Source organism: Temnothorax americanus, unplaced genomic scaffold (assembly GCF_048541705.1).
Source record: "Temnothorax americanus isolate GAGA-0224 unplaced genomic scaffold, ASM4854170v1 Scaffold29, whole genome shotgun sequence".
NCBI lineage: Eukaryota > Metazoa > Arthropoda > Insecta > Hymenoptera > Formicidae > Temnothorax > Temnothorax americanus.
In genome coordinates, this window is record NW_027509432.1 from 70,079 (window position 1) to 86,493 (window position 16,415).

Sequence of the window (16,415 nt, forward strand, 5' to 3'; positions counted from 1 at the left end):
TTTTTTTTTTTTACATTTTCTGACATCACAGAAAGAAAACTCGGATGAAAAGAAGGTATATGTACATACGTATTATATATGTGTCAAGCGCGTGTTAAAAGTATACATATCTAATAAAAATTTGCAAATATAATATATATATATATTTTTTTTTGTTTTTAACAGTTAAAAAACAATTTGAATAATTCTCGAATATCTGGTTTTTTTTTAAAGATAATATCAGATATTGGAATAATTATTTGATAAAGAAATTTCCAATAACATTATATATCCATTAAAAATCATATGAAATAAGAATAGAATAAATTTTTAATGAGTTTTTTAGTTATGACGAGTTTTTTTGTGTTATGTATTATTCATAAAAATATATAAATCGATAAGAAAAGCGTTGGGGTGACGATTTCTATCAGACATATGTATATTTGAAAAGAATATATGGATGCTCAATAATATCGATGACTAATAAATATAAGTAGTTGTCGCAGCGCATTTTCTCATAAAATTCCAATATCAAATATTATTTTCTCTGAATACACATTATTATTCGCTATCTTTCCTCTGCTTTATCGTGCCAGATCGCTTGACCTTCCTCTTTGATGTCTTTGTCACATTCTCTCTCCCTCGCTCCAATTTGAGAGTACGTCAGCGTCAGAACAGCAATCGTAATCGTACCGCTGGCTAACTCGCTACTCGCTGTGACAGTGTGACGCTGTGACTCGCTGGCTAATGAGTCTCGAGTTCCAGGCAGGCAGATTTTAGTATCGTGACAATTAGCGACAACCGAGGACTTCGTAGTGTGACAAGTGCCTAGTATACAGAAACGAACAGGTACATAAGCGATGACTAATAAGATCCTTTTCATTCTCTCCCGTTTCATTCTCTTAAGTTTTGTGAGAAATATCAGTATTTATAAATTTTTGCATAATATATATTTTTTTTTTCGTCGAAACCTTTTCATATCGATGGACATTCTTGTAATGAAGAAAGAGAGGATTTACCATATATATATGGTTAATCTTTCTTCTCTCTCTCTCTCTCTCTCTCTCTCTCTCTCTCTCTCTCTGTCAAGAAAATTGCGATATATGGTCAAATATGTTTCAGAGTACATTTTCGTTCTTATCATAATAACATATTTTTAATTTCTCACGATTCTTCTGGTGATAACGAGGAAAAAGACTGTTACGAAGTGTATATATAACGAGTGTGTGCGTGTGTGAATCTCCCTCCTCTCAGACGATATTGCGTTGCGTTTGATCCAAGGATAGCAATAACAGTATCCGGTATGAGATGAGAATACCATGAGGTGCCAAGTTCGGAATTGTCATAAAACCTGCATGCAAAATGCAAAAAACGTTAACTCGATTGAAATCTGCACCGTCTTTGTAGTTTGTAACATTATTTATAGAACAAATGGCGAGTCATATAATAAATAGGTATGAAATTGACTAATGGACGAAAGACAGTGTTCGACCGTCTACTCTCTACAGCACAATTTGCACTCAACAATTTCCCAAGATAACCGACAATAAGATACACTAGCGACTTCCTCGATCTTCTTCAATTGCGATATAAAATAAGCAACGCATTGTATTTTACCGTATTAAAAAAAAATATATATATATATATATATTGATTTTGTTTTCAGATAATGTTTTCGCGCACTATGTTGAATTTTTTTTCTGGGGCGTTGCTGCTAATTGCCATTGTTCCAGATGCGGCATCTTATAACAGTAAGTAACGATAAATAAATCTCTTATTGATCAAAATTATTACGATATAGGTACATTGAGAGAAAATATCTTTTTGTTTCTCCATCCTTCAGAATATGGAAGAACCTGTAAGGACATTGGCTGCCGTAGTGACGAAACGTGCGTGATGGCTGAGGATCCTTGTACCGGCTATACAGATAAATGTGGACGATATCCGACTTGCCGGAAGACAAGTGGTAAGAAACGACAATATAATATATATTAGCTGATTTATCTCAACAATTTCAACAATTGATCTTATGAATCGAGAATGTATACGTACACCATATGTTGTACGTACATATCATACATATATGTACGCTTGTGCGCATGCACGCGTGTATTATTTCTCTCATTTCGATAGATAAAGAAAGTAAAAATTGCTGCTTAACTCTTTTCTTTATCGCTTTGTTATATTAGCGTTAAGTGCAATTGCAACTGTCGTATTCGAGACGTTTGATTCCTCTTAAAATATTCTCTATTTTAACTCCTTACTCGGTTATAACACAGCAATATTGTTGTTCATATTTTTTATATCATATCGAAAGATTTACGATAGAGCTAGAGTGTAATATGTATGTACCTACATGTATATTGTATATATTTTAACATCTTTTAAAAATCTTTACAGACGCAAGTTGTACTAGTATGGTTTGCGGAGGGAACGAATATTGTAAAAGCGAAAATGGTGCGCCGAAATGTGTGAGAAAGTCTACGGGATTAGGTAAGCTGCTACAGTTTTGTATTTGGCATTTAATATTCGATACATTGCGAGCTTGAAAACGTTAAAGCGATTGAGCTAATGCATGAGTGAAAAATGCATGATAAAAGGTCAACTAAGCAAAATAAATTGTTTAGAATTTCAAATTTTTCACGCTTACGAGAAAAATAAATTCTCAGAATTATGGGTCTCGAGTCTTTCGTAGCATGTATCGGGGTGGAATCGTGGGAGAAAAGCATGATTCTTGAGACAGACAAAATAAAAACAAATCTATACTTGATCCTTCTGACGTTTATATTGACATAAGACGCGAAATCGTGTCTCGTGTTAATTTCTACATTAAAACGCACTTTTTTTATTTTAATTGTAATTGTCCAAGTGAGATTTTCCATACGCAAACAATATTAATCATTAACATATTCATTTACACAACCACTAAGTATTATTATTGTATTATGTATTATTATTTCTAGTTTACTATTTTTCGTAAATTTATAATTCATGTGTGCACTGAGATAAAATTTTAAGCAATGTGCACAACTAAAATGATTATTATCTCATGCTATAAAATATATCTATATTTTTTAAATTTCTATTTTCAATTTTATTGGAGATATTTTTTGATAAATATAAAGACTGTATTTTTTACTGACTTAAATAATTAGTTTATACATAACAGTTTTGTGTTAGAATTTATTTTTAAGATATATTGATCCTCCTTTCTGATTTAATTCATATGATTCGAAATAAGACCCAATATAAAAAAAAAATATATATATATATATTTTTTATGTTTAAAATTATATGAGGCCTGATGGTAGTTTCTACTATATAATCTTCATATGTATAGACTTTATTGTCTGGATATAAACTAGTATAAACGAAGCGGTATATTGTCAGATTTTTTCTTTTAATTTAAGTATAAATATTTAAAATCGTTCTTGGGACAAAATGATATTTTGCTCCACTTGAAGACAGTTTATTTTTCAAATTAAAAAAATTTAATATTTCTTTTAAGGGAAAAAACTTTTGATATCATCCTTGCTCAATCCAAACTTGAGCAATAGGAATAACAAATAATCTGAATATTCAATATGGCAATAAAACCTGAAACTCTTTATTGTAACTCGTTATCATCTTGCAATGTTTCGTATAATTTAATATTCCATTCGTGTTTGCCAAAAATATGCACAGTACGAAGTGAAGTGAGCGTCCTTACAGGCTACGAATCAGCTGGTGTTTCTTACGTGAACGGCGAACGAGTGAATGGAAATAACGCGAATCCATATGCGAATGCCAATGCTCCACCAGTACCGCCGGCATATCCATCTGGTGATAACGACGAACATCATCGATCTTCTTTTGGAAGCAACTTAGGATATCCACCGTATCCCAGCAACACCGGTTCCTCTGCACCTGGATACCCACCGTACCCACAATCGACCAATCAAGCCGGTCGTCATCAGGACTTGGGATATCCGCCATATCCAACACAAAACAGAATGCCCACACCAGGGCAATCAGCTCCGGGCTATCCGCAAAACACCGGATATCCTCAGGCTCCAGCAAATTATCCACAGCATCCGGGACACCAAAATTATCCGTATCAAAATTATCCGAACCGTGGATACAACCACAACTCAAATTCGATTTACCGTAGGAATGCTGCATCAGTCGGAGCAGTTGCTTCGATAATTCTCGTTGGATTTTCTGGATTATTCCTCCTTGTCACGATACGGTGGTGATCCAGCTGAAAGTTTGTGTCGTGTTTTGTCATTATGATTATTGTTATGCTATTCTTATTTTTATTTGCAGCATAGTCCATGACTATTTATTAAGACAGGTATTTTGCAAGAAATGTTGTATAAATTTTTGTACAGATATTTTATAATACAAATTAAGCGCGAATGATATTTTTGAAACGTGATTTTATAATACTTTTTCCGATATACATAACTGTATACATAACAGCATGTATATTTGGAATTAATTATACGATAACAAGATAAGTGTACATGTATATTAACTGTAATAGTTTTAGAGAATGTTTTAGAGAAAACAAATTTTATTCTTATTGAGCGATTCTTTTAATTTACGAGGAAGGAGACTCACTTTCGTCAGAATCGTCTATCCCAATCTACCATCACTGATTAGGAACCTATACACGGTCCTACAACAATATTTTAATTTATTTCGTGCATGTATGTGTGCGTGTATGTTTATAATTTATAAGAAATGCTTTTGAAATAGATTATTTTCAATGAGCTGGACGTTATTTCTTCAAATTATCATAATTTCACATTATCATAAAGCATTTTATAAACCGAGCAATTCTTATTCAACACGAGTAAGAGATATTTTACAAATGAACGGGTTATCAGCTTGAACTTTGACATATGTGTTATCTTTTCATACGTCATATATCGCGTAAGCAAAATTAAATGAGCTACTATTGCGTCTTACTGATATTGTTTTTCATTTGTTTTGCACACAAATCTCTTTATGTGCAATGTATGTACATATATACAATTTATGGCAAAAAAAGATGAGTAGACAATATGTTGCACGTGTGGACTGGTAGGCATACCGAAAACCGAATTGGTTATAACTTGGTTGTTTTATCGCTTTTCTTGTGTAAAGATTTGTTAAAAGAAAGCAAGTCAAAGAGATTGAAATTAATGTGCAATATTTTATGTGTCGTACCATTATCTTGTTGCAAGAAACAGTCAATTAATAACTGGTGAAATGGTAGTAACTGGTCAACTGATAAAAATTTTAACAAAAAATTATGATTTTTGTATTAGTTTTTTTTTTCATTATATGATTTAACAGCACTACCTCCGGGACTAAATCAAGTGTCGCATCGATCGACACCAAGAGTGCCATCGCCGCCGCCTAGATCTTCGTCATATGGAGGAAGATACAGCGGTAACTCCGGTTCCAGAAATACCATAGGTGATGGTTCCATTTTCAATCGTTTATTCGGCAACGACCATCGCCCTTGGCCCACCAGCTCTGTCAGAAGCACTACGCAAGCAAACGGAAACAATTATTACACTACTCACACTCGCGTGGACAGTCATGGAAACAGAGTCTGGACATTTTCTGGTTAAAAATTCACTTACATGTTCCGTTTACTTTACAACGTTATTTACTTCTAATACTAAAATGTTAAAAAAATATGGGTGCCAATATTGATGTTTATATATCATTTATACGTAGTACTGAATTATATTACCTTTAATCTACAATAACAAATACAATAAATGTAATATCAATTACGAATAATTGAAATAAAGTTTGTTTATAAAGATTTAAAATTTTTGAATAATATATAGTTTTAGACACGTTCAAAATTACATTAACTTGCTGATAATAATAGATTTTTTTCACATAAAGTTTAACTATAATATATAAAATCATAAAACTGCTTTACCCAGTTCGTTAAACTATTGCATCAAGAAATTGTGCTCTGGTGTAGTAGGCAGAGGAGTACAATTGATTAAAAAATATCACTTCTTTTTTACTCGAAGCTATTTAAAAAATATCTTTTCTCTATCCTTAAAAAAATTTTTTTTATCTAATATAAATAAGTGTAATTCCAATATAATCAGAATCATTTTCATCTGCTTGAAAATATCAAACAGGGCACCTTTGCTCCAATTAATTCAGTCAGTCGGCTACTATATATAGAGGATATGCACGCATACAAATACTAGGTGTGCGCACATGCATGTGCATATAAAAGTCGTTATATATTTAACATTTTTTGAATTATTCTGTTTGGAATGTTTAACGACGTAACAGTTTGTAATGCGTTTTTAAAAGGTAAATTAAATATAATTCAATATATTATCTTCTATTTAGAATATCTTATGAACATGTTCGCCATGCTACAGTGCGAGCCTTATCTGCATGTGTGCATGACAAATGTTAAATCCAACAACAATTGACGATGCTTGGTAAAAATATGATTACAGATATTCTACCTTTGTACCTTTTAAGTACTCTTTGTCGTTGTTACTGTATGCAGAAAATGACCAAACGAGGACACGAACAGTTCCAAAACGGCAAACTAGTTACCCAACAGAAACCGAGACACATGGCTCTTCAGATACTTCTAACAATTCGGACGGTCAATCGTATCCCGCTAGAACTCTCGGTTATCCATCCGGTTCGGGATATCCTGGTAATAGCGGTTACCCAAGTTCCGGATCTTCGAGAGCTCCCGACTCGACAAATCAGCCCCGATCTGGTTATCCATCCAGTGATTCTGCCGGCTATTCACCTAGTCGATCATCCGGTTATCCGTCCAGTGGGTCATCCGGCTACCCGTCCGGCCGATCATCCGGTTATCCGTCCAGTGGGTCATCCGGCTACCCGTCCAGCGGATCATCCGGCTACCCGTCCAGCGGATCGTCCGGCTACCCTAGTCAATCATCTGGTTATCCGTCCAGTGGGTCATCCGGCTACCCGTCCAGCGGATCCTCTGGTTACCCTTTGAGTGGATCATCCAGTCATCCATCTAGAGACGGTTCCGGTTATCCAAGTAGAAGTAGCGGTTCTTCAGGATATCCAGATAATTCTAGGAATTCTAATGGCGAGGAAACCGTTAGACGAACCGGCGCTAATGCTGTAAACGCTGGCTATCCGAGTTATCCAAGCTATCCACGTACATCCGGATATCCGGAAGGAAATCCATCGTACCGCGGTAACTACTATCCGACCCAAGATACAGGATATCCGTACAATAATCAAAATTATAATCAAGGATATCCACAAAATTATCCACAAGGAGGATATTATCAAGGTCAGAATTATATGACTACTACCAAGCGTCCTGGCATTCGAGATCAACTGACGAATTTTGCGCGAAATGTAGCAGAGAAGGTGCTAACGCAAACGATACTAGATCGCGTCACCGGCAGACATCAATAAAGGAAAAGTACCGGCATTTTGTTCTTTATAAAATTTGCGTAGATGTCCAAATATATAGCGTTTTCTAAAATCTAAAGAAAAATCTTCATTAATTATATAATTTAATATTTTTAATTATGAAATATTTTAGCAAAAATATTTTAGTCTTACGTTAACTTTCGAGAAACTATTAGTTTAATGGAAAAATTATCGCAAGACAAATAAAAGTTTTATGTATATTTCGTTTCTTACTTATATATTAAAAATCGTTAAATCCTTTTTTTATAAACATTTTATAATTTATAATTTTGATGTTAATTATATTAAAAAACAAGCGCAGTAAATAAACTAAACTAAACGTTGTATAAGTTGTACGATACTAACAATAAAATTTATGAAAGTTAAATAGTCTATCTCGGTGATAGATTTAAGAAAAACACATCGATCAGTAAAAGTTGTTTCTTATCCTTTGAACTTTGCACATAATGTGATAAAGTAATTCGCACAAATATAAAAATATAACAGAATTTATAATTCATCTTTTTCACGAACAAACTCTATGTTTCTCACACTTCCCAGAAATAGCGGTACTCTGCTTGGTTTATGTTCAATCGCGAACAAAAACGGACGATCCACCACGAACTCCATCGGTAAAATTGCCATCCTTTTCAGTCTCATTCCCACAACTGCCGTCAAAATAGTTGTTTATTCCAACGCTTATAAAATTCATCAAATCTTTTTCATCGTTCACAGATGGACAAATTAAATTACCTGTCGCGGCAGCAGCTTCCGAACCTTCTTCGTTAATCTCTATGAAAATTTTTTGCAACGCATGGCTTACTTTTAAAGGAACGTTCGAGAGACGTGTAAAATCCGCATTATCTTCAAACATCGTATTTAAGCCGATCTACAAGTATGAGTTTCAGTTTGTGAAATTTATCCACATTTCTCCGTGTCCCGTTTAAAATGAATTTCGCTAATCGTTTACCTTACGCAAAGCATCTTTCAAATCTATGGTAATTTCAAACTTGAATTTAGGCAGATATAACGCAACCTCGTCGGTAGATCTAGGTGCATCTGCCAACACTTCCCAGTTAAAATTATTTTCTAAAACCTGCAACTCTATCTCTCTATCCGGTAACAATATTATCATCGCAATGTCTTGATTCTGCAAAATTGTTCTTCAAATAAATTTTATTTTTGAAAGAAAGTTTCTTCCTTACAGAGGTATAATCACTCACCAAGTATGGAATTTCGATAAACGACGTACGCCAAGTCGGTATATCTCCATAAGCGTACTTTGAGCTCTTAAACATCGTCGGAACAAGATTCGTTTCTGTTTTAGAAACATGAAATTTGCGTTTTACCGTATAAACTTGGTCAAACGGGTGTAGCCATTTACTCTTAAAGTAAATGGCATTTATTAACATAATCCTTGTATCTCGATCGATATCGTCTGTTCAACATAATTTAATCGCTAAAAATATTTTACGATCAGCGATATAATTTGCATTGAATCACACTAATAATTATACGAGTAACGTACCAGAAGAAATTATATCAAATATCTTATTATCAGTTGCTTTTCGAACCCACGAATTAATAGTTTTTGCAGCAAGTCCATTATCTTTGAAGTTCAATCTTGAAATTGAAGATTGAAATATATCTGTGCATATCGCTAAAAATTCTGCCATCAAGTCAAATCCATCTTGAACGTATATTTTATTCGCTATACGCAATTCGATGTTTTCGATATTCTAAAATACAATCGAGATACATATGTAACTTTCGGAGAAAAATTAGACGTCACGTTTCTTCTTAATCTTACATTCAACAAGAGAGCCAGAAACTTAAATTCATCGTTCAAAGGAGCCGTATCGTCATGGCGAAGAGCAGATTTCAGTTCGTTCAACGTAAGCCCTCCAGCACCATTGGAAAGCAAAGATAATATAATATGCAAGCTCAAAGGAGATATCGCAACGTTGCTGTCAACGTTGGTTGACAAACTCTATGTAATAAAGTGGAAATAATAAGTTGGAAAAAAAGTGCTTGCGTATATAGCTCATATAAAATATAAAAAAATATATATAAGTGACTACATACCTTGTACAACGGAATCGTAAACTTGTTACACGCCGTAGACAAGGTTTTAATATCATTTTGCTGTCCACTCGACGACGACATATCTCGATCAGACAGCGCTAGTGTACTACCGACGACGATCGCAAACAAAGCTACAAAGATAAATATTCAGTTAGTTGTGAAATTATGGGTTATTATTTTAGATCAGATAACCTAACCTAGATCGCACAACGATGGACAGAGAAATGTCGCTAAGCATTTCTCGACCATCGCATTACCTGTCTGCGTGAGCATCGTGCCTCATGACTCATGAGAACAGCAAAACACTCTTTCTCTCACGTAAATAAATAATATTTCAAGTAGAAAAGAAAGAGATTTTTATTTTCATTTTTTTTCCTAAATTCCACGCGATGCCACTGACCAATCGTCGTTTTTGTTTTTTTGTTTTTTTTCTATCAATCTTGTACAACTTTTTCGTTTTCGAGGTTAGGCTCCTTCAACAATCAACAGTTCAACCCGCGCAAATTTCTCAAACAACTACTACTTCTAGGTTAGGCTAGGTGCTAGGTGCTATGAGAAATTATCCGTCGAGTCACAAAAAGAAAGCACGTGATTAAAACCTTACGGCAAATACGAGATTTCCAGCAATTTCCAGAATACACGCTTACCGGGAAGTGGGAAGTCTACCCAAATGTATACCCGCTACCCGCTACCGTGGTATCGTTAACGACTACGATACGAACGACTCGTGATATATGTATAAACTTACAATGGATTTCCTCTATCCTAAGGGCAGTATTCACGCATATATATATGTAGTTCGATACGCGCTGTACATTGCAGTTACTTAAAATTTGGAAATTTTTAATTTCTTTCAACTTGTGCATAAAAATTACATTACAGATAAAACGAGAAAAAGAATCTCGTTTTCGAGTTTTGAGAGAAAATTTATCTGAACGGAAGGTCATGCGCCATGGCAATAGCAATAATGGTTTTTTTAGGGGGATATCTTCTGCCCTATGCGAAATTGAAGACTGGAACTTGGAAGATGTGCATTTGCGTAGGTGGGGATATTATTCGCGCGCGGTAGCGGTTGCGAGTTGCGAGGATTGCGAGTGACGGTGACGGGCTAGCAGTTAGCAGACTCTGCAGACTATAGCTGGAACCTGGGACCCCTAGGACGGTTTAAGTGAGTTGCGAGTTTAGTCTTCTTCGGTCTTGCTCTCAGCCTCGTTCTGGCCAGATTTACGGAGATGAGTACGGAATGTCGCGTTATAAATTTAATAAACGTTTTACATATTTACAAGGAAATAAAGCGAGCGCGGCGGAGTGCGGGAATGGTCACTTAATTTCCGCGATCTCCAGGTCTCAGATCTCAGGTGACGATTTCAGTTTAATCAAACTATCAAACTGACGAAGATAATTGATATATATATATATATATATATATATCGGTCCGATCGAATGCGGAAAAGTCCATTTACACACAAAATAGAATAATGCGCATTGCCAATATTGCGCCATGCGCGGCGGTATATAATAAATACGTGCGCTGCACAGTGCGATAGATTACTCATACACATACAGAATGGATCGCAAGAGTGGTTGTATATAGAAAAAAAAGAGAAAAAAAAACTGTCGAACGAGACGGTTGCTGTGTTTACACGCCCAAGCTGCTATTCTCTCTAATAAATCTGTATAAAAAGTTGAGAATTCTTTGCGGAGACTAAAAGCTAAAGCGTTTCGAACGTACGTCGACGTTTTTTGACCGAAATTAGCAAGACGATATACGACGATATTTTTCCAAATCGGCTGCCGACATTGATAATCAATTGCTTTATACTATAGGTACTACTTAAATTCAGGGAACGACAGGGCATCCCGACTCCCAACTCCCGAACCTCCGAAGTCACGGTGCAGGCATTTAAAGGCATTATATCGCATCATCTTCGATCTTCCACACAGCCCCAGGCGTCTCCTTCAGAGATAGAGATTCGTTGATATTTTCGACGTTGCGCGTCGTGAGATAGGGGCTAAAATAGAGTTGAGTCTCGTGAGAGAAAAGCAGAAATCTATTTTAAATATTTTAATTGGTCGTGCGTCGCGGAGGGCGGAGGATCAACAATATATTATATTATATATATATATATAGTGTTTTCAATTCCCATATTGTCGGTTCTCTCCAGACGACGCGCGTGAGGCGCGAAATGCGAGTCCGAAGTCTGAAGGCAACAATAATGACGACGACGATGACGATTCTTGGAGAGTACGTCTTGGAGCAAGCTCCGTTTTGACGGGAGGCTGAGGAGGCAGCCATCTGACGATGAAACGCAATTTCAAAGATGCGGGAGGGTGACTGCTGCGTGCTTCCTGGGACGAGAACATCGAGAAGATCGATAGAATACATGCGCGCCTGACCACGTCGCGACTCGCGACGCGCACGAGTTTTCTACGCAATCTGCGTTGAATACGTCCGCTCTTGGCGCTCTCTTGGATTTGTGCGGTCACGCGACGCCGACGCCGACGCCGACGCCGAAGCTTCTTTTCTTTCTCGAGCTCCCAGCTGGCCAGCTCCCAGTTCCCAGGGCTACCGGAACTCATCCGGAATCCGGACTCATCGTTCCGCCGCCGCGCTGCGCCGCGACGCCGACGCCGCGACGCGACGGAATTAATATATGTACCTACCTACGCGCACACTGACCTAGAAACGCTAAACGCTAAACTTGACGGGGCGGCACGGGACGGGACGTCGTCGTTGTTTCGCCCTGTTGTTTTCTCCCCGATAGCTAACAGGTCTGGTTATTGTGACTGGTGAGTCGATTCTGATTCTCTCGGCCAGGCTGCTGCCCGCGTGAGACGACGTGTAGTAGCTAGAGATTTGCAATTGAAATACCTAATTGTCGGACGATTCGTAGACGTAGGTACTAGGTGCCAGGTGCCATGGGGAGACACCTGATCGCGAGGTTGTTTGGCTATTGCTCGATCGGCATTGCGCTGACCGATGACGCTAATTACGTTAACGCGCGCGAACCTCGTAATCTCTATTTATAGCCGTGAAATAACGTTGTGCCTGTGGCGTTTCTCGCGCCTAGCGTTCTCTCTCTCTTATTTTGACATATTTTACGCGCACATTTTTCACTTCTTTACGCGCGTTATATCGACACGCATTCGCACTCGCGCACAAACTTTACTTTTACATATTTGAAACTGCACAAATATTTAATTTCCAAAAAATTGCATTATATACATTTATACTTAATACGCTTGAATCGTTTCGGTTTGGTTCCAAGTTCGATTAAGCGAGTGAGAGTGAAAATACTGCGCGTAACGCTAAGACTTAGCAAGCATATAATTTGCAATTTTAACACTAATGGATTACGTGTAAGATTGTAAAATATAGACGAGTACGTAAATAAAAACAGCCTGTAACGAATAAGAGTGACAGCTGTATATTGTATATAATAATAATTATTGCTAGCCGCGTCTCCGTTTATTAGCTAGCTCTTATTGTATCGTACTATAGGTACGCGAGACTTTTAATTGCGGATGATTAGCCGCTGACACCGCGGATAAATATATTAGATAAATGGCCATTGATGGAGCAAACAAATTTAATGTAGAATACGCGATCACACATCTTATCGATAGCGAGACAGCTTTTGCAACGAATAGCACGAGGACTATTGTATATTACCAACGATAAGACTACCGTTCGACGAGAGGAATATCGTGACTTCTGTTACGACTGTAATGTCGCTCAATGATACATTAGTACAGGTACAGGTACAGGTAGCGGTAAGCCGGAGAAAGAATTTATACGTATAATGCGAATAAGAGCGCAACAGTTAGCGCAACAGCGATTAACTGCGCGCATCGATCTATTGTGCGTCGATTGTATTGTCCAGACTCTAGCGATAGAAGCAAACGAGACAAACGAGAGAGTAACTGTGTCATTTGTGAAATATCGCGAGTAATGCAATCGTTTTAATTTTAATTTAAATCACGTTCTCATTTTAACTTTGATCGTCGTATAATTAATAAAATATAGTTACAAACTATAAATGCTGCTTTTGAACTGACACCTGTCGCGTTCGATTGAATAGATGACAAATTTTCGTTTTAGGAATTACGATGCAAGCGGAGAAAAGTGATACCGACACCGAGAAAAACGAGACTCTCGACGATGCGACGACTTCGGTCGCGAACGAGGTAACAAATTTGAAGATGGAAGACGGTTCGACGAGTTCGACGCCGAGCAGTCCTGGTAGCGCCGAACCGGGTAGCTTTTTAGCGAGCTTTAAAGCGTTCTCCAAATTTGGCGATCCAAAGAGCGATGGCAAACTAATTACGTTGAGTCAAAGTGACAAATGGATGAAGCAAGCAAAGGTGATCGATGGAAAGAAAATTACTACCACCGATACAGGGATTTACTTCAAGAAGCACAAGTATATGTCTTTTAAGAAATTTTGAAATCTCTTTCCTCGATAAACTTGACCGTCTGGAAAATTTAATTTCACATATTTTATTTTTTCATCGATAACAGATCCACAAAGCTTGGTGTTGAACAATATAAAACGTTTCTCGAAGAATTGGCCAAAAGTAAAAAAGTGGAATTAGCGGAAATGAAAAAGAAGATGGCTAGTTGTGGACCACCTGGGGTTACCGCGGGTGCTAGCGGAGTACGCGTACCAGATTTATTTTTATCTACGATAATATTTTGTTCTCTCTTTCCCTCTTTCTTTTTCTCTTTCTCTAAAAAGTATAATAAATTTTACTACGAGTCTTTACTGGTTAGCTTTTTATTGATTGATTAATTAATATTATAGTTTTTCTTTTTCCATTTCCTACTTGTATATAACTTCGCCTTCCTTTTAATCGTTGACTTGATCGATTTGTGTGATGTATATCTTATCGTGTGCGTGCGATTCATTGCGATGTACCGCAACGAATCAACGCGCAACGGCTTTTCGTGCGATCTGTTTATAATTTTATTTCGATCGACAGGCTGGGAAAGCAGCGTCGACTGTCGATAGGCTTACCGATGTCAGCAAATATACTGGCTCCCACAAACAACGTTTCGACGAGGCAGGAAAAGGTAAAGGCATAGCAGGTCGCAAGGATGTACCAGACACGTCCGGATACGTCCAAGGTTACCAACATAAAGATACATATAAGGCCCAGTAGTACTCGTCTGTGAACGCTCCGATAATAAATATCTTTAAGGTCATGTTGTTAGGATCGTGTCTAAAGCGCGGTATGCACATTCAAAATCGTCAAGCGCGCTGCTCCGTTGTTAGCGGCCTGAATTTCTTTGTCTGGTATCGTCAGCGATCTGATAGATACCTTGAATATCAATTTCACAAAATTTATCATCTTTGAGATACATTGAGATAGCGATATCGTAAGTAAGGATCTTCGGCAAAATATTAACCATACATTTGCGGTATCTTATTATGAAACTTTTGTTCTTGATGTTGATTTTCCGCTTACAAGTTTTCCGATAAAAGGCCTGGAAAAAATATACTTTTCCTAAGAATTTATTTTTCAACTCGTTTTATTTTTTTTGCAATGCAATTGTTGTTTTCAGATATCTCCATTGTTCTTCTAGATGATACGAATAACTACTGTTACTTTGTAGTTTTTTTTACATCTTTATTTACTTTATTAATAAGGTCTTTTTCGGAGTAGTGGTTATATAGCGTAAACTAAATGCACGCAATCTCTATACTTAAAAAAAAAAAAAAATCCACGTAGATATTATATATATAATAGTATTGTGTTACGTGTGTAATTTCTTTTGCATAATTGATTAAAAATCAATTTTCTGGAGTTTGTATGATTAAACGAAAGAAATAGATGTTATAAATTTTATTACGAAAACATGCTCGTCATAATTACAATTGTATAACGTAGAGAAGCAGATAATTTTTTATATCTTTTATTATAAATCCTGCGCAAAAACTTGAATCGTTAATTTTTGAGGTAGAATGACGCACACAACTTTTGTATGTGTATATACAGGGTGTTTCCTAAGTAAGTAGACAGTAGACAAACTTAAAGGGGACATTCCTTTGCTTATTTTAAGAAGAAAAGATCCTATAAACATGTGTGATCCTAAACTGCTTTGTTTTCAAAATACAGGGTATTTTCTCTTTTTTTCTTTTTAACTTTTTTTTCAAAGATGCACGCTCCTGGTGGGTCTAATAATGTTTTATCTGTACTAGAAAATGGTTCTCAATGCCACATGTACGCATACCAAATTTGAATAAAATATCTTTAAAACATTTTCCAGATTTTTTCGACATTCTTTTTTCACAATTTTGACATCGTGGATTTTTAAAATAAAGCAGTTTAGGATACAAGTTTATAGGACCTTTTCTTCTTAAAATAAGCCAAGAAATGTCTCCTTCAAATTTGTCTACTTAGGAAACACCCTATAAACATAAATCTCTTCAACTGAAGAACTAGTCATGCTTAATTCTCAACTCTCTGTACTGGTTATTGGGTTATTTGTGTAAAAAATATGTTTATTCTTTAAAGAGATATAATAAATATAAGTGCAAAAATCACCTATCACGCAAGATAATATTGAAGATGTTGATATATCGTCTAAGTACAAAAAAAAAAATATTCGACGTATAATTGGACAATTTATTTTCTACTATGTATTTGTCAAAAATATAATATTTTTCTGTATTTTAAATATATGAATTAAATGTATAAAAGGAAAAAAGACATCTCCTACAGCGCTTGATAACAGAGTACTTCGTCTACACGGAGTTACGGCGTTAAATATGTTAGCACCATTATTTTTAAATGATGCATATGCACATTAAACGTAACATCTTTTGCTAATCAAATGAAGTGTACTTACGGTAACTTTAATCATTAGTCGGCGCATTCGCGTTTGGCTCATTTCAGACCAAATTTCATATTTTAGATCTTAC

At 36.1% G+C, this 16,415-nt stretch overlaps 3 protein-coding genes across 14 annotated transcripts; 2 read left to right on the forward strand and 1 right to left on the reverse strand.

The window, feature by feature from the left end:
- Positions 1–631: 631 nt before the first annotated feature.
- LOC143899757 (uncharacterized) lies at positions 632–7,625 on the forward strand. Of its 3 annotated transcripts, none has more exons than XM_077410296.1 (6): positions 633–828; positions 1,646–1,730; positions 1,823–1,945; positions 2,380–2,472; positions 5,302–5,577; positions 6,503–7,625. In XM_077410296.1, exons 2-6 carry the CDS (start codon positions 1,649–1,651, stop codon positions 7,405–7,407), a joined length of 1,479 nt encoding a protein of 492 aa, XP_077266422.1. In that variant the 5' UTR covers positions 633–828; positions 1,646–1,648; the 3' UTR covers positions 7,408–7,625. The 3 variants fall into 3 exon arrangements, with proteins under 3 accessions (XP_077266424.1, XP_077266422.1, XP_077266423.1); XM_077410297.1 differs by lacking the exon at positions 633–828 and adding an exon at positions 1,268–1,433; XM_077410298.1 differs by lacking the exon at positions 5,302–5,577 and having other exon boundaries at positions 632–828.
- Positions 7,626–7,830: 205 nt separating this feature from the next.
- Positions 7,831–10,436, reverse strand: LOC143899758 (antichymotrypsin-2). Of its 5 annotated transcripts, none has more exons than XM_077410300.1 (8): positions 10,238–10,436; positions 9,490–9,620; positions 9,215–9,394; positions 8,933–9,143; positions 8,628–8,722; positions 8,375–8,554; positions 8,158–8,293; positions 7,831–8,072 (listed from the first exon to the last, which is right to left on the reverse strand). In XM_077410300.1, the coding sequence occupies exons 1-8, from the start codon at positions 10,434–10,436 to the stop codon at positions 7,915–7,917; spliced, it is 1,290 nt and encodes a 429-aa protein (XP_077266426.1). In that variant the 3' UTR covers positions 7,831–7,914. The 5 variants fall into 5 exon arrangements, with proteins under 5 accessions (XP_077266426.1, XP_077266425.1, XP_077266428.1 ...); XM_077410299.1 differs by having other exon boundaries at positions 8,628–8,842; XM_077410302.1 differs by having other exon boundaries at positions 8,628–8,842; positions 10,137–10,373.
- A 91-nt stretch (positions 10,437–10,527) lies between these two features.
- On the forward strand, positions 10,528–16,037 carry Ringer (tubulin polymerization-promoting protein ringmaker). 6 transcript variants are annotated; one of them, XM_077410323.1, is made up of 5 exons: positions 10,564–10,657; positions 11,655–12,279; positions 13,592–13,913; positions 14,012–14,147; positions 14,473–16,037. In XM_077410323.1, the coding sequence occupies exons 3-5, from the start codon at positions 13,600–13,602 to the stop codon at positions 14,650–14,652; spliced, it is 630 nt and encodes a 209-aa protein (XP_077266449.1). In that variant the 5' UTR covers positions 10,564–10,657; positions 11,655–12,279; positions 13,592–13,599; the 3' UTR covers positions 14,653–16,037. The 6 variants fall into 6 exon arrangements, with proteins under 6 accessions (XP_077266450.1, XP_077266449.1, XP_077266452.1 ...); XM_077410326.1 differs by having other exon boundaries at positions 11,655–12,261; XM_077410324.1 differs by lacking the exon at positions 11,655–12,279 and having other exon boundaries at positions 10,528–10,657.
- Positions 16,038–16,415: the final 378 nt, after the last annotated feature.